Source organism: Theropithecus gelada, chromosome 17 (genome assembly GCF_003255815.1).
Source record: "Theropithecus gelada isolate Dixy chromosome 17, Tgel_1.0, whole genome shotgun sequence".
NCBI classification, from domain to species: domain Eukaryota; kingdom Metazoa; phylum Chordata; class Mammalia; order Primates; family Cercopithecidae; genus Theropithecus; species Theropithecus gelada.
Window position 1 is genome coordinate 63,536,609 of NC_037685.1, and position 21,826 is coordinate 63,558,434.

General features: G+C 40.0%; 1 protein-coding gene across 2 annotated transcripts in view; it reads left to right on the forward strand.

Annotated features, from left to right (window-relative positions):
- Window positions 1-4,593: 4,593 nt before the first annotated feature.
- FRY (FRY microtubule binding protein) overlaps window positions 4,594-21,826 on the forward strand; it is a 274,104-nt gene continuing 256,871 nt past the window's right edge. For both annotated transcript variants that reach the window (XM_025364711.1, XM_025364712.1), the window contains exon 1: window positions 4,594-5,317. In XM_025364711.1, coding sequence (XP_025220496.1) covers window positions 5,248-5,317 — 70 coding nt within the window. In that variant the 5' untranslated portion in view covers window positions 4,594-5,247. The remainder of the gene's footprint in view (window positions 5,318-21,826) is intronic.

The window sequence follows — 21,826 nt, forward strand, 5'->3', positions numbered from 1 at the left end:
CATCCGTCTACAAGGAAAGGGGGTGGATTCCAATCCTAACCCAATCAACTCCATCAGATGGTTTAAAATCATTAGGTAATGGCTCTTGGCATGCATCCAGACTGTTTGCAAAGCTTTGTTTTCACATTTTTTTTGAATGCCACACAACTTTGCCTCAAAAAATTGTCCAAAATGCTTTTAAGAAAAGTAAATTAAGTATGAATTAAAACAAAAAAATTGCATTTCTTACACATTTTTTTTTCCCCACAGGCAGCAGATAATAGGCAGGCATGACAAGCTCGCTCATTCACTTATTCGCTCAACATATGTTTATTGCATGAGGACTTACTGTGTGCTATGGAAATGTAGGGAACACAAAGCTGAGTAAGACACAGGTCTACTGGAGGAAGAGACAGGACAGATGGTTATAATCAGAATCAAGGCAGGAGGAGAGTAAATGCTATAGATTGTGAGATATAATCCCTGTATCCTTTACCACTCTCATCCCACTCTGCTACACACGGCTTACTAGGACATAGGTACATAGGTGACCAATGGGTCACTTCTTTCTTCTGACCACCTACCTCCTTCCCACTGACCACCCAGAGCTACCACCAGCCCATGTGGTATCTTGATGGAAAAAAATAGGCACCCTTTCCTCTGGATTGAGTCCTGGGATGATGCAGACCCATGCCAGGGTAGAAGCAGCCCATTGCCACCTCTGTGCCTGCCAAATTGGAGAGTGGAGTTCAGACTAGATTTTCATCATCAATCACCCCACCTCCACTCTAGGTCAGGCATCCTTGTAGAGATCACAGCCTGTCTAATGAATCAAATTAATGTGAAAAATAAAGGCATTCTTCTCTCGGTTTCTCGGAATCGGCTACAGCCCCCAGGGAATGCATCAGCCAGGCTAAAGCCAGGCAGGAAGGCAGTGACTAGGCTGGGAGAGTCAATGGGACCTGAAGCACCTCTGCTATGTTAAGGAGTACCTTAGCATCTCTTCCTGAACTTTTTTTTTTTTTTTTTTTTTGAGATGGAGTCTTGCTCTGTTGCCCAGGCTGGAGTATAGTGGCGCAATCTAGGCTCACTGCAACCTCCACCTCCCAGGTTCAAGTGATTCTCCTGCCTCAGCCTCCCGGGTAGCTGGGATTACAGGCAGGTGCCACCACGCCAAGCTAATTTTTGTATTTTTAGTAGAGACGGCATTTCGCCATGTTGGCCAGGCTGGTCCTGAACTCCTGACCTCAAGTGATCCACCCGCCTTGACCTTCCAAAGTGTTGGGATTACAGGCATGAGCCACTGTGCCCAGCTTCTTCCTGAACTTTCTCTGAAGAACTTGGTAAGCATGATTCTCACCTTGCTTGTGATTAAAAAAAAAAATAACAAAGTTATGATAAATGTCTCAGGGTCTAAAATAGACCTAAATTTTACCAACCATATGAGTTTGACCTTATTTTATGCCTCCTTAAGCCTCAATTTTCTCATCTGTAAAATGGGGCTAATAACAGTATTTACTTCATAGGTTTGAGGTGAGGATTAAATATAAAAATACATGTATTTTTAAGTACACTATTTATATTCAACAGATGTAGATGGTGTCATTCATTTAGTGTCATCACTTGTGTCAGGCCACTTTCCGACTTTTTCCCACTCTTTTTTTTTTTGAGATGGAGTATCGCTTTGTCGCCCAAGCTGGAGTGCAGTGGCGCAATCTCAGCTCACTGCAAGCTCTGCCTCCTGGGTTCACGCCATTCTCCTGCCTCAGCCTCCGGAGTAACTGGGACTACAGGCTCCCGCCACCTCGCCCGGCTAGTTTTTTCGTATTTTTAGTAGAGACGGGGTTTCACTGTGTTAGCCAGGATGGTTTTGATCTCCTGACCTCATGATCCGCCCGCCTCGACCTCCTACAGTGCTGGGATTACAGGCATGAGCCACCGCGCCTGACCTTTTTCCTACTCTTTGATACCATTTTCTGAGGCCTTCCACTTTTCCTGTATTACTGTTATCTTTCACTCAGCCCCCAATATCTATGCCTTATTCCATGCTTGACAATTCATTGTATGTTCTCCTAAAATTTTTAAGGAAGGATCCCTCTTTTTACAGGTATGAAAGCTGAGATAGCTTTAGGTCCTCTTAAATCATAACTGAAGTCATTAGCAAGCCAGGGACACATTCAGATTTTACTGTTGTATTTTAAAGTACCTCTGTCCAGGTGCCTCTTCTGACTACTTTTTTTAAGCCCCCCAGAGAGAGAGGAGACAAAAGGATAAATGTTTCACCTCAGCTTGCAGCAGGTGTCATTGTATTTGATTTGCAGGCCTTTCAACAAAACAAAAGCCCTTTTCTGTTCTTTTACAGTATATGCCCTCTTTAAAGGTACTCAAATGAAAAAAAAGCATACACTGGACAAGATTTCAGGTTCTAAGAGACAGAAACTGGGCTCTTGGTTGCTGATTCACTCTTCACAGTGAAAGCTAGATGCCATTGAAAACATTATTTTCTAAGTAGCATTTACATTTTTATGATAGTTTCCCTTGAAATATATATGAGTGGCATTCTCAGCAAGTTAGTATGTTTGTAGTAGTTAAATACTGAAAACTTTATATTTAAGTATTGAAAACTTTAAAAAGCCAGTTAAATTTTTTAGAAAATAAAGTCAACAGAGAGAATCTCTATATATTTGAGTAGCAATATACAATAGCATGTTTGCTTATTGCAACTGATTTTAAATGTCTCCAACTTGCTCCCCCCAAATAGTTACCACTGGTGTTCAAAAGTAATATATCTTTTAAACCGCATAAAGAGTAAAGAAAAAAAGGTATTTAGCTTTTTTTAAAAAAAAAAGTTCTATTCTAGAGTCACCAAGGATTCATAGTAAGAATGAATGGGCCAGGCGCAGTGGCTCATGTCTGTACATTGGGAGACCAAGGCAGGCGGATCACCTGAGGTCAGGAGTTCAAGACCACTCTGGCCAACACTGTGAAACCCCATCTCTACTAAAAATACAAAAATTAGCTAGGCATGGTGGTGCATGCTTGTCACCCCAGCTACTTGGAAGGCTGAGGCAGGAGAATCGCTTGAACCCGGGAGGCAGAGGTTGCAGTGAACCGAGATTGCACCACTGCATTCCAGCCTGGGCGACGGAGTGAGACTGTCTCATAGAAAAAGAAAAAAAAAAAAAAAAAAACCAATGTAGCCAAAATGTAATGAAGTGTTAACTATGGGCAAGATACTATGCTGAGCCCGTTTTGTATATAGTGCTATTTATTGTTTCCAGCAACTGTAGGAAGAAAGTACAACCCCATTTTACAGATGAGGAAATGAAGGCTTAGCAAAGTTAGTAGCTTATTTTGGGGCTCAAAGCTAGTGAGCACTGGTGCCAGGAGCCAACATGGCGCCCTGCCTTGAGAGCCCCTGCCATCATTAATCTCAGGGTACCGTGTAGCCTACCTGTTCATTCATTGCCATCTGAGTCTTGAGGAAGCACCACATCAGATGGGCGTAGGTATGAAATTTATTTTCAGATATAATAATTGTTTCAAGGTAAAACCTTTGGGTCTATTTTACCTAGAATCCATACATTCAAAGTACAAGTGATAAAATCAGCTCAGCAACTTGAGTATGCACATGAATTAAAAAGAAGTCAGTCTGATGAGAGATTTCATCAGAATAGAGTGTATAAGTGGAGCTGGAAATCTGAGTGATTGAGTGCTTGCCATTTGGGTAAGTGTAATGAGTTTGAAAAACTAATTAAATTGATAAAGTATCTTAGGGCCTTTCAGGACATAGTTCTAAAAGTTTTATTTAGTGTTGAATTTTTAAAATATTTTTAAGACAAAAATAAAAGTACATTGCAGTCTTTCCCTTCCATTTCTAAAATGAACTGTTAATCTAGGAAGTCCTGTTTGTGTGTTGATTTGGGGAGTTTGCCCAACATTGCTGTGTTAAATACTTATTAACATGGTTTATTACTTTTTTGTTTTTTAGAAAACATTAATCATGAATGTACTGGGACTTGGAAGGATCCTGTGGTTTATGAGATAGTTGGCCAAATCCCACCTCCTCCAACATAACCTGTCCTTATTAAAATACAGTACTCTGATTTAATCCCCTGGTCAAGCTAAATGATAATGTGAAACAAAGCTAACCAATATCAGGACACCTGATAGCAAGAATTCGTGAAATCAAAAGCCATGGTAGAGGAAGGAATCCAATGCTTTGCTTCTTGTCCGTTTCATACAAATATAATAAAATAAGCTTCACTGGGCTTGGTGAGTCTTAGAAATGAGAGGTTTGAGCATAAGATTCATTGTGGAATGTGTGACATTACAAAATCAAGCCAACTAAGCAGTTTGTACTGTTCCCTTAGAGTGCACACGTTCGGGCTCCGGTGCCCCTTGAAAACACTGCATTTCTGGGAGGGAAAAGTACAAAATGCAGATTCCACCGTGCGTGTGGAAGGCAGGGAAGAAAAAGCCCAGACAAGCGTCCTCTTGTTGAGCGTCCTTACTGCAACGAGGCTGACGGATGGGGTGTTCCAAACCGTCGCTGCAACCAGATGCAGGGCTGCAGCTTTGCTTACCGCAGCGTGCTGCAGTTGTGTTTATTTCAGGGACAGACACAAGGGGAAGCAGCAGCCAGAGCACACCCGGGCCGCTCACGGGAAACCTTGCTGAGGAGAGAGGATCCACCGAAGCTGGGAAAATTCCTCCGGCAGCCTAGGCGGAGGCTGAGCCGAGACTCAGGTTGAGACAGGGGGCAGGGGCAGGGGGCGGCGCTCCTGGCCCATCCCTCAGCCCCGCGGCGGCCGTGCGGGCCGGAGGCTGCCTGCATCGCGTCAGGGAGGCCGGCCTAGAAACCCTCCCTCCCACGAGAAAGCCGATCCCAGTTCAGGTGGGGTCTTCCTCGGTTCCATACCTGACTGGAGCCGAGCTGGTGGGCGGCCGGCAGCCGGCGTTGCTGGTGATGACAGCCCCGAAATGAAAGCAGCGCGGCCGCCGCCTCCGAGGGCTGCAGGGAGATCAGCGCCCAGCAAATAAGAAGCAAGTCCTGGACCCGGAGGAGGAGGAGCGGCCGAGCATCTCTCTCTCTGCTCGGCGGTGTCCTTTAGATGAGGACTCCCGGCCGGAGCCGGAGGTGAATCCGCAGAGCTGCCTCTCGGCGCCTGACCCCGCGCTGACATCACAACCTGTGACAGGCGCATCACGCCCGGTACCTGCTCCCGGCAGCTGCCCGTCCTCCCAGCCTCTTTGTATGCCGCAGACATGGCCAGCCAGCAGGATTCGGGCTTCTTTGAGATCAGTATCAAATATTTACTGAAATCCTGGAGTAATAGTGAGTACTAGAAAATAACCTTTTTGTTTGTTTGTTTGCTGGATGTTGCATAAGGCTGGAGAAAGAAAATCTCAACTGGACACATATGTTTGTGAGCCGCGGAAGTTTTTCTTTTTTTCTTTTCTTTTCTTTTCTTTCTTTCTCTTTCTTTCTTTCTTTCTTTTTTTCTTTCTTTCTTTCTTTCTTTCTTTCTTTCTTTTTTTGCTTCCATCTGCTGTGAAAATCAAAATGTCAGAGACTGAACTAGCTTTCCTTAAGTGCAAAGGCTGCAATGGAATTACAGTAGATTGTGTTTGATTAAATTTTCAAGTGAGGCAGCCCTTCAGACTCTGGGGGAGCTCAGGATCAGGCATTCCTGGCTGCATTTCCTGCCTTGATGTTTATTTGATTTGTTCATGCTTTCTCTAAATATTTTGTGAAGTGTGATTTAATCAAAGGGGTGTGGCAGGGTTTCAGAGTACTTTGTAATTGCTTTTTTAGGGTATTGTCTGAAGAAGGAAAAGTACTTAATAGTCCAAAACCTAAGACATCCTTTTTGTATATAGAGGCATCTGCAGATTTATTTGATCTCTCCCTCGTCCATGTGGATGATGTTCTGAATGCCATTTAATATTCGAATTTTTTAAAATCCCAATGTTTGCTGTAGTCCAAATAATGTACTTTTTTGAAACATAAACAAGTGAGGTTTTGACCCTAATTATTTATTAGGATAGCAGAATATGATGGCTTCTGAAGTTCCATTTCTGACCTACATAAGGATTTTAGCAATACGCTGTTTCAAAAAGACAGCCTCTAAGCCGTCGTGGATCTGGAATCAAATTAAAATGAGGCCTTCAGGTGATCAACGATGCCTTGTATTTTCCGAACATTTTAAAAACAAAGTCTTCTCTATTTCACTAACAGCCTTTGTAGTTGCTTTGGATAAAAGACCAGCAGGTATTACTGATCCTTTATTGTTTTAAATAAAAAATTTTTCCCATGAAAATTTTAATATTGTGTTATGTGCATACTGATTAACCTACCTGTGCTCAAAGAGCTAGTGATTAATTGTCTCCTACACAAATGACCGGTGGCCAAGATTGTTCTTATGTAAACAAAACCTGGGCAGGAGAACCGGTGCTGTAATTGCTTTGAGGAAGAGAGCTTAAAGTACCTTCAGCCTTAAGGTATTCAGGGATGTGCATCTCTAAATGATATCCATAGAAACCATTTTTTCCAGGTCATTTTGCACCACTGTATACACTATGGGGCTTGTCTGAAGCTGTTTTTCTACAAGTGGGAAGCCATTTGGGAGTAATACTGTTGCCTAAACACCATTCTTTATTTGTCATAGCTATAAATCATTTAGCTTAGATTCATTATTTGTATAATCCTTTACACTCAAGGATGAATCTTCCTTTGTCTAGCTGCTCTTTGATTAATGAAAAGAATTTGACATGCAGGGTTCTTCGTGGAACAGTTTTCCAATATCTGAAAAAACTCACTTTTGAGTTTGACATCAGTATGTGGTTTTTAAACATATTTGATTATTCCAAGACCAGACTATTTTCCTCCATCCATTTTTGTCATTGCCCCATTAAATAGAAAATTATGTTGTGACAATACTGAGGCCAATGGGATTTCTTTTAAAAATCTCTCTCCCCTTGTCTATTTTCAAATCACTCTAGATAAAGTATATGTTCTCTACACCCTTCCTAAACTCCTGTCCCCACATACATACATCAGGAAATGATTCAAAATGACTGTTCATTTCTACTTTGAGAATATCTGTGATACAATTTTGAATTCTTCCAATTCATTCAGCAAATATTTATGGAATACCTACTATGTGCCAGGCTGTGGGGCTACATGAGGTGAATAAGACACAGTCCCTGCCCGCTGTGTTAATTTTTTTATTTCAGAGTAGTGAAGTTGGTGGCTTTGCAGCATTCTTTTGAGGGGAAGAATGTTTTTCAGTCCTTTCTTAAAAGAGGAAGAGGAAATATACTTTGTTTATCTTCTTTAAGCTTGTTACAACACTAACCTGCTTACAACCTAGCATAGTTCTCCTTGCTAAGTTTTACATATTTTGAGCAGCAAAGAGAGAAAGGAATTTGTCTGTGTAGAAGACAGAGTAGAAACAGAAGCCCTAAGGCTCAGCATAGTGTAACCTTGGCTGAGAGGATGCACCATGGGGCAAGCGGCTAATTGCACCTGCACGCACCTGCATGCGCATGCCTGGCCTCACAAGTTTGAGAGGCGAGGATGTCCGCCCACATACCTGAATGAAGTCTCAGCCCCTTAATTATATGGTGGTGCTTATTTACAAAAGTGCAGCAATTAAAAAGCAATAAAACAAACTCTATAACTATGGATGGCTGTTTTGCAAGGTGTTAGAAGAAAGGTAATTCCATAAGCGTTTCCAGGTAAAGGTTTCCATATTTTTTTTAATGGCACATTGTGGGGAAAATGTAATTATGTATGTATTAGTCCCCTCCAAACAATTCACAAGCCAATACACAGATCAGTCACTGGCTAGTGAGGTGTACTAGCTTTCATTCGATGTTCATTCTGGTAGTCTCCTCTTCATTGGCACGTGTACTCTGTCAGGCTGCCCTTTCATTTGAATGGAGGTGGGAATTAAAATGGCCTTGATGTCTGGAAATAACATGTCCTATGTAGACCTGAATGTTGAGGCTTTCCTATCCCCTTGGATGCCTGTACACCCGTCAGTCTCCTAATAAGGCCACACTTACCTAGAATGTAAAAATGGCAAGGCCAAATGGGCTTGGTTCAGATCTCCTGCTCCTGCACTTGCATGGCTTCGGACAGTTAAGTAATCACCCTCTCAGTTTCCTCATCTGTAAAATGTAGGCCAAAATAATGGGTACCTCATAGGAGTAAATGAGGTATTAAGATATAAAGCACTTAGCACAATACCTAGCACATTGTAAATGCCCAGTAAACATTAAAATAATATTCATGTATTCTAATGCTCTCCTCCCTTCTAAATCCACTTCAAATCGGACGTAGACCATGGCTTCCCTTAGCCTTGGCATCCAAAGTGGGTTATTTTATGAGTAATCAACACTTGCTACACTCTAGAGAAGAGAACTACATGAATAAATGTCAAAATTAGTTGGTTATTTTGGGCTGGTTTTTTTTTCTCCCAGATTTACTTTTTAACTTTACGCCTCGACTACTTTGACTTTCCACCTCACTTACTATTAGAATATCCCTACTTACCCTAAGCGCATCCTTTCTAGCAGCATGGGAGTTGGTCTGGGAATTTTCTTAGTGGCAGAAACTCATGTTGGCCTCTTAGGTTTGCTGTAGAACAAGTTTAGAGTAGATAGTTCAAGCTATTTCCCAGGAAAGAAGGGCTTGCTGTATACCACTTCATAGAGCTGGTGTGTGAGCCCCCACACTAATCTGAAATCTCTAAAGGGCTTCCTTGTGTCTCTGTCCACCCCAGGATGCCTGATGAACACACAGGGCCCAGTGAATGAAGGTACATTCAGAATCTGTTCAACACCTTGCTCTTTTCAGGGCAGTGTGAATCCTTCCTATAACATATGGCAAATCTTGCTATACACCATTGAGGGAAACTTTTGAATGCCCTTTTAACTCTTTCACGTGTTTAGAATTTCGTTGACAAATGAACTGCTCTGGGGAACCGAACAATCTCTCTGCAGTAGGAAGGGGTTGGTGTGCATTGTGAAATGTCTAATGTTGCTCTAGAAAAGTCTTGCATCAATTAGGAGCATCAGATTCAGCATTTTTCAGGTATGTTGTAGTGAGTTAAGTTGTAGTGATAAGGACAGGATCTGTTCAACACAGAAATGCTGGTTAGTATGGGGTTAGCTCTGGGGCCAAAGAGAAAAGTCATGTGCAAGTGAGGATGGAAAACATCTCAGATTCTCTGCAGAGCAGGGTTTATTGATGCCCATTTATGTCGCAAGTGTACCTGAAGGACACTGTGAGAAAGGCTTAAGAAAATCTCAAAATTAATTTTAGTTTTAACCTCTATATAGACTTGGTTGAAAGAAGTGGAAAACTAAGAAGGTTAACTGAGTTGCCTAAATCCAGCAAAGGGGTATAGATCAAGTACAGGCATATTTAATTGGGTTCTTTAAATAGAGGAAGTACCAGCACTGCTCCAGGCAATTAGAAGGAGACTTACTCCAGTGTCCCGTCCACACCCTCTCTAAGGCCATGGGGTCACTTCTGCTAAGGCAGTTTACAGCTCTAAGGAGAAATAAAACCCCAAACCAACATCCATGCTCTCTAAATAGAAAGGATCTATCCCTGGGCTTATGATTAAGACAAATCAGAGGGTTTTTTTTTCCCCCATTCAAATGTGTGGACAGTTCTTGAATAACAATAACTGCCACTCTGTATCAAGTACTATGCTCCATGATTTATATAGAGGGCAATGACAAAATTGTTTTTCCAAACTGTGACACTTTTGAGAGTGAAAGTTAATAATTATGCTGAGACACTGGGCGCAAACTGGGACTGCCCTCAGCAAAGGAGGCCATATGACCACTCTGTTTATTATCTTCACTCTTTCCAATAACCCTGTGAGTTTAAGTAGCATGCACATTTTCAATGAAAAAAAAAACAAAAAAAGAAACAAACAGGACTTGAGATAGGGATTTGCTCAAAGCCAGGATGGTAGTAAGCTCCATAAACCCTTCCCCCAGTCCAGCTGATAATTGCATTGTTTGTTTTAATCACTCAAAGGACCAAAGGATAAAGAACACTGTGAGGAACTTAGTGCTTTATAGGTACTTCCATTTTTATTTTTGTTGGCTGATGTCTCTGCCAGGTCTTAGCCTTCTTCACCCTCTTTCGTTCCCTCCCTGCTCTTTGTCTCTCTGTTTCTCTCTCTGTGTGTCTCACACACACACACACACACACACACGCACACACACACGTGCTGGAGAGCACCATCCCCTCACATAGGTCTGTTTGAAAGACCTTAAGTGTTCACAAGTCTTTTCCATCATTATTGCAAGCAATACATAGACAGTTCTGTACACTGTGATCATTTGATTAAATGTATACAGACATTCACAAAATAGGATTATAGTAAAAAGGCACATTTCTTCTGTTAGGAGTGTTTAAGGTATATTTTCTCTAGTTTCAAAATAAATCAAAAAGCATGAGTGATGTTTACTTCTTTTGGAATGGTAGTTTGCTTGCCTTGTTGAGGTTTCCCTGATGTATTGTTTTTCTGTTTAGGAAACAGTAGCAAATTCACTAATTGTCTTTAGCAGTGAGATCAGCGAGAATATTTCCAGGGATAATGGAAATCTATCTATAATTCAGGTGTCTCATTTACTTGATAGCTCTGGCCTGCTCCACCATAAAATCATGTACAGGACTGGCAGCACAAAGATAAATTTTTACTTCTTTGCCTGCTCTCGCATGCTGCTTGATGAAGTTGCCAACAAGAATTGAAATAGAAAGGCAAACAGCAGGCAAGAAGAGATGACCTGGATAATTTTACAATCTGAGAACAGCTCAGACATTTGAGAAAGTTGCCAATATTTAGAGGTTTCAACTGATATAACATGCAAAGATTCTCCTATCCTATCCTAAACAGACAGCTGTTTCAAAACATTTTAATACCCACGACTCAGTAGTTTACTTTTGGGTACAGTTTAAGGAGTCAAATAGGTTACATATGTTCTAATCATCTTATTAGTAACTTCCGTATTTCTGAGTCTTATGTGATATTAACAGTGAACTGGTGTCAGATGTGAGTTTGGGCTAATGAGAAATGACATTTTACTATGTTCGTGGCTGTTCTGTAGACTGATAGACACAGATATAAGCTTTTTGTGCAGGTTCTGCTACTGGTACTCAACCTTACATGTATCTGGTGCTTTGTAGTTTGCCCAGCACCTTCAAACACATTTCCTCGTTTGATGAGTGAGATGCCCTGATTATTAATTAGCCAGTTTCTTCTTAAATACTTGTGGTTTAGAGTAAGATTTAATTCTTCGTAAGTTTAGTTTGTGTGGCATGAGATACCCACATGGCATCATGTAGGTATATTTTGAGAAGTTTCAGATCAGATTTAAATGAACAAATAATGATCTTCGTCCATGGTATTTACCTTCAAATAGAACTTTTAAAAAATGCAATATATCTTGATATTTATCACTTAAAAAATACAGAAGTAAGTCTGTCCAAAAACATATGTATTGTGATTTTCCAAATTTATTTGTACCCTAGCATTTCTGTTAGTCCTCTTTTTAAAACATTTAAACATTTATAATTCTTCTTAATGTGGTGCCTTCTGGGAGCCATCCACCATTTGCACACTACCCCAGTGCAGAAGATTTAGCAAGCAACCACTTCCTGGAAACGTGAATGGCATTTGTGGAACAAAATAATACACAACTTAACCTCATTTTTTTTCATACTAATGTCTTTCATTTGATAGATGCCATTCATCACATTCCTTTCAACATTGTTCTGTCACAGAACTGCCAGCTACGTGAATAAGAGAATGCCTTCTTTTTCTTTGAGCTGAAAAGGTTGCATCTTCTAGGCTTGGAGGAACAATGGGAATGGGCTTTTCCATAAGAACATCTTTACTTACCTTTCAGTGCTGGATTATACTGCAAATCTTACTACCTAAGCATTAATTTTTCTTAGTTATTGCTCCAACATGCAACAGTATCAGAGAAGCGAGGCAAGCACTATTTAATACCTATTTACTGAGCATCAACTGACCACAGTACACACTTTGTTTTGGGAGCTTCATAAATGCATCCCACCTGGATCCTTCATCCAGGCTCTCAGAGCTTGCCTTCCTTCCTTGTTAGATTCAGAATTCAGGTACATTAATGTGGAAGTTTCCAGGACTTCAGGGATCCTAGGGAGAGGTATCCAATGATGTTTCAGAGACAGAGTAGGCCCTAGAAAATTTTATTGTGGGAGAATGTGTTTGATAGATTCTGTTGACTTTAACTTTATGGGTTTGTACTTTCACTACATCAGAGAACCATCAGAAGTCCAGGCAATGGTCTGTAAGAACAGTTTCAAATATTTCTTCTAACAGATGGCTGAAGGAGAAGAGGAAATGTAAGCTATTTACCCTGGAACACTTGACCAGATTTCAGAATATGGGGCAGCAAGCGTTTCAGACAGGCATTCCTTACATTAGAAAAATGTGAAGAGGAGTTGCCATGTTTATCAGGATTTTGCACATGGGACAAATTTAAAGCCAGTGGTCTGTCATTCTGAGTGGTTCTCTCACTCTTCAAAATACTTGGGAGATTAAACAGAAGAGCTATGTTTCTCTCTCTCTCTCTCTTTCTCTCTCTGTCTTTCTCTCCCCACCCCGTATGTGTGAGAGAAAAACTGAATTATATATTTCCATAAGTCAAATTTAATGATCAGATATCTCACCTATATTCTTACACTTTTCTATTTTTCACAGAATATACAAGCACAGGCATTTAAATGTTAGTCACCCAAAACTCCAGATGCTAAGCAGTGAAAGTTTATATTCTGCCAGCATATCAGACTCTGTAATGAGTCTGATTTGGTTTAATTCCTTTCTACTGTTTAGTCATTTGATGAGCTGCAGATGGAAATTTAAGCCAAAGCCATAACATTTCAGCTAATACTTTTTATGCTGCTGTAAGAATTTGTTGTCATGTCAATTTAAGGGAGTTGAAATCTTTTTTGAGAAGGCATTCAAATCTGCATTAAGTGCTTTTATCAACTCTAATTTGATATACAACTCTGACTGCTTCTGCTGTTCTTAATCAATTGCAAAGTGCAAAGTAGTTTAGCAGTGGAAGACAGCTTTGAAATTCCAGGATTTCTCAGCTAATGCCACAAGCACAACATTATGGAAATATACAGTTAAATTTACATTAAAAATGTTTCCTATGCTTAAGAAACACCAGGCCAACTTCTTTGAGTTTAGCCTTAAATAGGTAAATATGTATTTTGGCAGCCATGAAAAGAATAGGGTGTTAGATTAACTAGGGCAATACTTTGGGAAAATTCCATTGGAATGTTATGTTTATGCAGGAGAGATTTGGCCAATCAATAAGATGGTTTATTTTGTAAGTCAAATCAATAAAATGTTTGAACTGTATAAATACAAGATTGGGTTTTTCTTCTCTGTTTTTCTGTTATTTTTCTGTGTGTGACCTTGGCTTTCTCATTCTCTCATTTTCTTATACGAAAGGAACAAACCTGACACTTTTCTGTCACTGATTAATGTGAAGGGTTTTGAATACTTCCACTGAAGAATGAGGTTTCGGTAAACATCATGATATTCATCAGTTATTTCTCCTGCACCATTAAAGCCAGACTGAAAGAGGTTGAGTTGTACATTATTGAACTTGACTGATAACTAGAGGCTGGATCTCAAGCCTAACTTTCTAAGGTTGGTCAGCTTCTTGGACTAGCTTGCTTTTCAGTATTCTGAATAAGAAAAAGTTGTCACGCTACACAGCCTATCAGGTTATTTCTGTTGTTACTTTTTGCAGTTAAGTCACTGTATATCTAACTCAGTAAATCTGAACAGGATTGTCTCCAATATGAAGTGCCAGTATTCTTGGTCTAGAGACAGGCATTTTTTTTTTCTATAAAGTGAGATATGGTGTTTATGGAAATTGCTGGCATTCTGAAGGTTTTTAAATATATCATGATACAGCTAAAGGATACTCTCCTACATTTCAGTAGATATCATGTTTCAGTTAACCCATGTTGAAATACGAAAGGTCATAAAAATGCAAGAGGCTGTTAGAAAATCTGTCTGAAACATCTTTGGTTCACCTTTACTTAATGCCTACAGCTTAGGTAGAAAGCTCTGTGACAGCATTAAAGAATTTTAAAACAAAAGAGTTGCTCTAGGTGAACAGATTGCCTATGAACGTAGCAGACTGTAACCAGTGAGTTTACAACTCAGTGTTTGCAAGTAAGAGCACCAATTAAAAGACAAATTGAAGTTTTTCTTTTTAAAAAAGTCTGCTTTTCAACATTTAGTTTATGAACACTACCTGTTTAACAAATCTCCCCTAAAAATGAGGGCTTGCAATTGAATGACGACATGGACTTACCTATAGTATCACTTGTTCTAACACCCATAAAATTAAACTTCTACATTTTTATTTATTTATTTACTTATTTGAGACGAAGTCTCGCTCTCTTACCCAGGCTGGAGTGCAGTGGTGCAATCTCAGCTCACAGCAACCTCCGCATCCTGGGTTCAAGCAATTCTCCTGCCTTAGCCTCCCAAGTAGCTGGGATTACAGGTGCCCGCCACCACGCCCAGCTAATTTTTGTATTTTTAGTAGAGACGGGATTTCACCATGTTGGCCAGGCTGGTCTTAAACTTCTGACCTCAAGGGATTACAGGAGTGAGCCACTGCGCCCGGCCAGTCTTCTACTTTCTTAATGAGACATTCAGCTTCCTTAGGGAGTTTTGAGGGTCACACACTGAGGTTTTGTTTCACTTTCCTCATGATTTGGTGGTGGCCCTGAGGCCTGTTGTCTGCTTCTCTTCCAGGTTGAGGATGCAAGACAAGCTGTCTCCCTTCTGTTTTACTTGATTGAATACACCTGCAAGAAAATAGGAAAACCAGAGATGTTTTTGTGTCTTGCCTGCTGATTTTATGTTTCATTTATAAGAAACCCCCAGTGCTTACCATTATAGGAAAGCTAATCCTAGTTCATGCCAATTGAGAGATCAGTTTTGAAGGTGTTTGAAAACCTGGCCCATTTTTTCATCTGGCAGAGTAAACTACTTTGTTCTCAACTAACAATTTAAAATGCTTGAACTTTAAGAAAGATCAAAATTGTAAGTCACAATGAAGATTCTAGCACATTTTAAATATTAAAAAATCCATTTTATCTTAGCTTCTTTTCCTTTATTTTGTTACTTGTTTTGTTAACCATGTCAATCCTTAGTACCACTTTCTAGAGGGGAAGAGGAGTGGACATTTAAATTATATTGTCTACAATTAGTCCACTGCTTTATGAAAAGAAGGAAGGAAGAAAGGAAGAAGGGAGGAAGGGAGGGAAGGAGGGAAGAAAGGAAAAGAATCGGAGGGAGAAGAGAGAAAAAATACAAATTGGAAACAATTACTGTAGGATTTTGAAATCAGTGACTTTCATTTCTAAATCCCTTGTTACTAATCAGAATTCAGTAACATGCTACTCACAGGTTTAGTGTTACGGTTATAACATAGAACATATTTTTGCCATTTAGTAATTTGAAATGGGTGCCATTTTAGTATACTTTTGCTATGAATGATAGAATAACCTCATAAGGGCTGAAAGAATAAAGACTTTTAATTAGCTTGCCCAACCCACAGCCTGGAGATGGGAGTTTCCAGGTGGGCTTAGAAGCTCAAAGACCTAGACCATCCAGTCTTTGGACTGGTCACACTACGTGATCACAGAATGGCCACCTCAGTTCCAAATATCTTTGCTTCACTTGAGTCAGGAAGGAAGGAGGCCCAGGTTAGGGCTTTCTTGTAACAAGAAGATTATTTTGATAAAGGTCCCAGCAAACTTCCTCTTGCTTCTCTCTGATAGGAACTGGGTTACATGCCTACCCTTAGACCAGTCACTGGCAAAGTTGAATGGAATAGCCAGGTTGACTTAGATGAGTCATGGTTCAGGCCCTGGCACTAGGCTGGGTCCACCTTTTGTAAGACAAGGGACTTCTACCTGCCACCTGAACAAAACAGAGATTCTTGTACCAAGGAAGAATGATAGGCAACTAATAGTGCCATTAAGTAAAAACTACAACAGTACGTATTAGTCCGTTTTCACACTGCTGATAAAGACAAACCCGAGACAGGGCAATTTACAAAAGAAAAAGGGTTTATTGGACTTACATTTCCATGTGACTGGGGAAGCCTCACAATTATGGCAGAAGGTGAAAGGCACGTCTCACATGGCAGCAGCAAGAGAGAGAATGAGAGCCACGTGAAACGGGTTACCAAACCATCGGCTCTTGTGAGATGTATTCAGTACCACGAGAACAATATGGGAGAAACTGTCCCCATGCTTCACTTATCTCTCACCAGGTCCCTCCCACAGCGTGTGGGAATTATGGGAGTATAATTCAAGATGAGATTTGGGTGGGGACACAGCCAAACCATATCACAGTAGATGACTGTTGTTAGAAACTCAACACCTGTTGTTGTATAATATTGCATTAAGGGCAGTAATAATAGCTGGTCTTTATAAGCACTTATAAAGTATCAAGAGCCGTGTGAAGTGCTGTATATGTATCATTTCCTCTGGTCTTCACCATGACACTGTTTTACACATGTGGAAAGATGAAGGAACTATTTGTAAGTGATGGAGCTAGGGTTCCAACCTAGACTCTAGGATAAACAGTACACTGTGTGGCCTCTCATCGTTATTGGCAACATAAAGATATTGGCTAACAGTAGGTGAAGTTGAGGAACCTCTGGTGGGAGTAGAATTATATTGATGTGTACTTCCTACTAAGTTACCACAGTGATATTTGTCAAAAAGCAGTGGCAAAGTCTTGAAAGTAGCCGCCACCAAAAAATTTTGTATTTCTTTGCCTTCAGTTTCAAAAAAGAAACCTTTCCTAATGTTTTCTTTATTATACTAACTCAAAAAGAAATGGAGTCATTCTATTGCTTTAAAAAAAAGAAAAAAGCAAATTATAAGAAAGAATATTTTTTAGATCAGTCACTTGAGCCCCTTAAGATTGTACCCAGGCCAGGCATAGTGGCTCACACCTGTAATCCTAGCTCTTCAGGAGCCTGAAATGAGAGAAGTGCTTGAGGCTAGGAGTTTGAGACCAGCCTGGTCAACACAGTGAAACCCCATCTCTTTTGTTTTTTAATAAATTTAAATTTTAAAATAGGACAAAAAAAGGATTATATCCAGTTCTCAGATGGAAAGGAAAAAAAGGAATATGTAGATCTATTGAATTATGCTGTTAGGTTAAAATTAACAAGTTCAATATTTATCTGTTTAATGCTATCCAACAATAGTAGATGAAATGCCCTTAATATTTCCCTTAGATACCAAAAGGACAAAATGTTTTTCTGTTTTCAGATATTTCCATTTCATGTGGAAATATCAGTATTTTCCAGTGAGGTTTATATTTTCATCTTATTGTTCAGATTTAGCTATTAATTTGAAAGGGCTTTATCACTGACTGACTTTCCCTATACACAGCGTCCCTAAGCTAGGTCTCGCAATGGTTAAATAAGAATAGCTAGCATTCATGAAGGACTGCCATGTTTCAGCCACAGTGCTAAGCACTCTCTCATTTAAACTTCCTCACATCCTATTGAGGCAAATACCATTTTGTAGAATAAAAACCAAATGCTAATAAAGAAATAAGAGACATTCACAATCAGTAGGTGATGGTGCCCAGATTCCAATCTGCTTCTGTCTCTAGAGCCTCTCTTCTTGTTGGCAGCCCAGTTAGAGCCATTCCTGCCCCACTTTTCCTCTGCTCATTTCCCACCAAAGCATCTGAAAGAGCCAGATGCTTGCTTGCTTGGCCTTCAGTGCAAGCTTCTGACTGCTATCCCAGTTGCTGGGGGGAACTTCTGGAAAGGATTTTCTTCCTGGAAATACGAGAAATGCATCTTTTGCCACGCTGATATACTTGCTGCTTCCAGCCTTTGAACATAGTTTGTGCAGGTGGCTGAAAAACAAAACAAAATTAGAATAATCATCTAAGATGATTTTAAGCTGAACTTGAGCCAAGTTCCTGCCCTTAAAAGAAGAGTGTCAAGTGAAAAAGATCTATATAAATCAATAATTGCAGTAAAATATGACCAGTAATCAATCCTATGAAATGTTAATTGTGTATATGTAAGAGTGACTTATTTGTACATTCTTATACCTGCTGACCCCTAAGACCAATTTTCACTAATTTTTTCCCTATATTGCTGATATATATCTCCAAAATAGGATATTTTCTTATCAACCTGCTGAAGCTGTGACTTCATCTCTCTCCTCCAGGACCCTTATAGGGCTTAGTTCCTCATCAGTCATGCTGAATTTCGCTATTAGTCAGTCCTAGGCAAGAAACTAGACTTGTTTTCAACCCTTCATTGTTGTTCATCCAAATTGCTGCTAAAACTTGTCTTGTTTTCCTCCTTGAATGACATCTCCCACATCTGGACCTTCGTCACCATCACCTCTGCCAAGGCCTGGTTCCAGGTCTGCATCACCTCCCATCTGGAATACTCACAATTCCTTCTCCCTGGCTATCTGCTGCTACTGCCTTTCCAGGACAGTCTTTCCTGGAAGTCCTTCCCGTAGCTTTGAGCATTGATCTTCACCTTTTTACTCTTGTAATTGTGCATCAGCTTCCATAGGCAGGGATTGCATGACAAATGCTTTTGGTGTCAATGGTTGCAAGCTCACTGAATAATTAAAATACCATCGTGAACTGGGAGTCACCATCTGAATTAATTTCATTGACGATATATATCCAAACCATTTGTTTTGGTAGGTTCAAGAGTTCTGTGGGATGCAGAAATGGACTGAATCTTTGACCTGTAGCCTGTAATCTAAATACCAATGATATCCTTGGAGTATTAGTCACAGTCATTGGCCAGAGATGAGGTAGGAGTATTACTGTGGTACTACAAACACAATTAAGTTAAAAGGAATAACATCTGCTACTCTATATTTTTATGCTGGCGAGATTTAAACAGGCTAGATTTGACAAGGCATAACGTAGAGATTGAGGAAAGGCTTGCTGAAAGTTAAGACTGAAAGCTAAGTATAATGCCCTGGTTAATATATTAAGTGAGCTTAGGCAGAGGATACTACTACTTATGAAGTGTACACACTCCAGTGATGGAAGACCCACTCAACAATTCTCAAGTGTCCCTCGTACACAAAACAACAGCCATCAAACTGGCCCAATGAGCTCATTAAATATCATATTGTTCTGCCAGACAAGGCCCTTGTTTTAGGGAGTGACTAAGAGACTGTCACTTCTTGGGCCAGGAGAATGAAAATGCTCTTCAGGCTCTGGTAAAAGGATAGAGATAAATTGTTGATACTGTTCCTGGGACATCCCTCCCCATTTCAGTCTATGTCTGACTGGCCTGTGTTTCATACTGAAAGATGACAACTCAGCTGATTTACTCAGCTCTGTGTTTTCCTGAAGTTTTTGCTGTTGTCCCACACAAGAGACAGAAGGTTAGAATCTATGTTCTTTGTGGACAGTGCTAAGTTAATGCCAAAAGATCTACCCGAGCCTGATGCTGCTGGAGCTGGCAAAGTTATGTGAGCTCCGAAGTTGAGACCAAGCCACCATCTCCTCTACTTTAAGTGGAAAGTTAACACAGTCCGGAAGAGTCAGCCAGGAGTATCAGCCCGTTTGTGTTAACTTGCTTTTATTTTTTCTTGCTGAAAACAGAAGTGAATTACACTCTTCACTGAATCCTGCTGCAGAGGAAAATGATGCAACACTGGTCACATGACACAAAGATAAAAGGCCCTTTATGCAAACCTAGTTCTTCATTGTGTTTCCATGTAAGGAAAGGTTCAATACCCACACTGCAAAGCAACACAAAATTGTTCTTAATCTTGGATCTTTCTCTACATGGAGCAGCCATGATGTTTTACGTTGTTTTTGTCTTTTTAAATTTTTCTGTCTTTTTGACCACAAGATTCATTAATGTTTATGTAATACAAAATATAGAAAGAAATTATATAGGCTTATTTGATTTACTTTTGACTAAACAAGGGTTTTTTTCTATGTGGTTTGGGACTGTTACGATCATGTGCTTTGCCTTAGCCACACACTTGCTATGTGACCTTGAGCAAGTTACTTAAATTCTGATTCCTAAAAAAGAGACTACCTGATATGTATGAGATATATATGGCGGTATATATATATGTGTATATATAGCTACATAATCATGTATATTTCTTTAAATAAATATGTTTATCTATGTATACCTACTCATAGAGCCATAACAATTAAAGGAGTTGACATTTATGAAGTATTTAGCATATTCACTATTGTACTTGCTCAAATAAATGGTAGCCATTGTTATTAGTAATTTGCTTAATTAATGCTTGTCTAAATCCCTCTGTAAGTTAATGGTTTTGTCATGTTGGCTCATTGCCAAGACAATATGACCAGGAACCAAAGAGTCTTGGAGCTATTTTGTGACATCTTCTTGACTTGCGGATCTGAACTTTACCACCCCCTAGAGAGGACATTTTGGTAGCAAAGTACATTTCTGGAACTTCAGAAAATTAACCATCTAAAGATGTCTAAGATGTAATGTGTTCCTTCTAAATTCAGAGCTATGTATGGTGGCTGAAAATATAACAAGGCATTAGCGTATGCTACAGTTGCAGCATTTTCTTGTTCCTTTTTCTTTTTTTCTTTTCTTTTCTTTTCTTTTCTTTTTTTTTTTTTTTTGAGACAGAGTTTCGCTCTTGTTGCCCAGGCTGGAGTGCAATGGCATGGTCTCGGCTCACTGCAATCTCCACCTCCTGGGTTCAAGCGATTCTCCTGCCTCTGTCTCCCGAGTAGCTGGGATTACAAGCACGTGCCACCACTCCTGGCTAGTTTTTTGTGTTTTTAGTAGAAACAGGATTTCACCATGTTAACCAGGCTGTTCTCGAACTCCTGACCTCAGGTGATCTGCCTGCTTCGGCCTCCCAAAGTGCTGGGATTACAGGTGTGAGCCACCACACTCGGCCCAGTTGCAGCATTTTCTGTGAGCATTTACATGAATTAAACCTGAAGCGTGAGATTTTTGGATCTGGACCAAACTCTTATCCTGTGTATGAGTTTCAATGTCACTCTGACGGACCCACTTCCACTTCCCTTTCCCCTACCCTTTCTACATACTTCCATTGTAGCAACAGTGGCATTGTGTAACCACTTTGCCTGTCTCAGTCCCTCCATGGCTAAGAATCAACCATCTTTTCATTTTTCTACTCTCCAGCACATCTTAGGGCACATTGGCTCTTGTGAATAATCTGTTAAATATTAACTAGTGAATAAAATCACTTGAGTGGGTGTTGGAGGTCTGTGGCTAAACTGCCAGCATGTCTCCCATCGGTGGATGAGCACCCAGCAAGCAGTAACAGTGTTTCGTCTTTTGGGATCTTTCTATCTTTTATTCCAAGCAGGAACTCAGCATCTAATCTTAGCTATAAAGTCTCTTTCCTCTGTAACCCACACCTGTTGTTTTTTTTTGAGTGAGTTCAACAAGCTAAATTGTACCATTGTGTTCACAGAACTCTGGGCAGATATGTCCATGAAATGAAAAGTGTAGAGTGAAATAATGTTTTATTTGTATAATGATCAGCCAACTTGAGGAAACATTTCAGAGAGAAATTGTGTGTTTATTTTTAAATCATTCAGCACTGTCAAGGATTGCTCTCTGTAAAAATACTAACTTTTTCCTACATTTACCTAAATGTCATTTATGTTACAAGGATTTGACTTACTTTTAAACCTTCTAGCCACTTTTGCCAAATTGGAAGGAAACCATGCTCAAT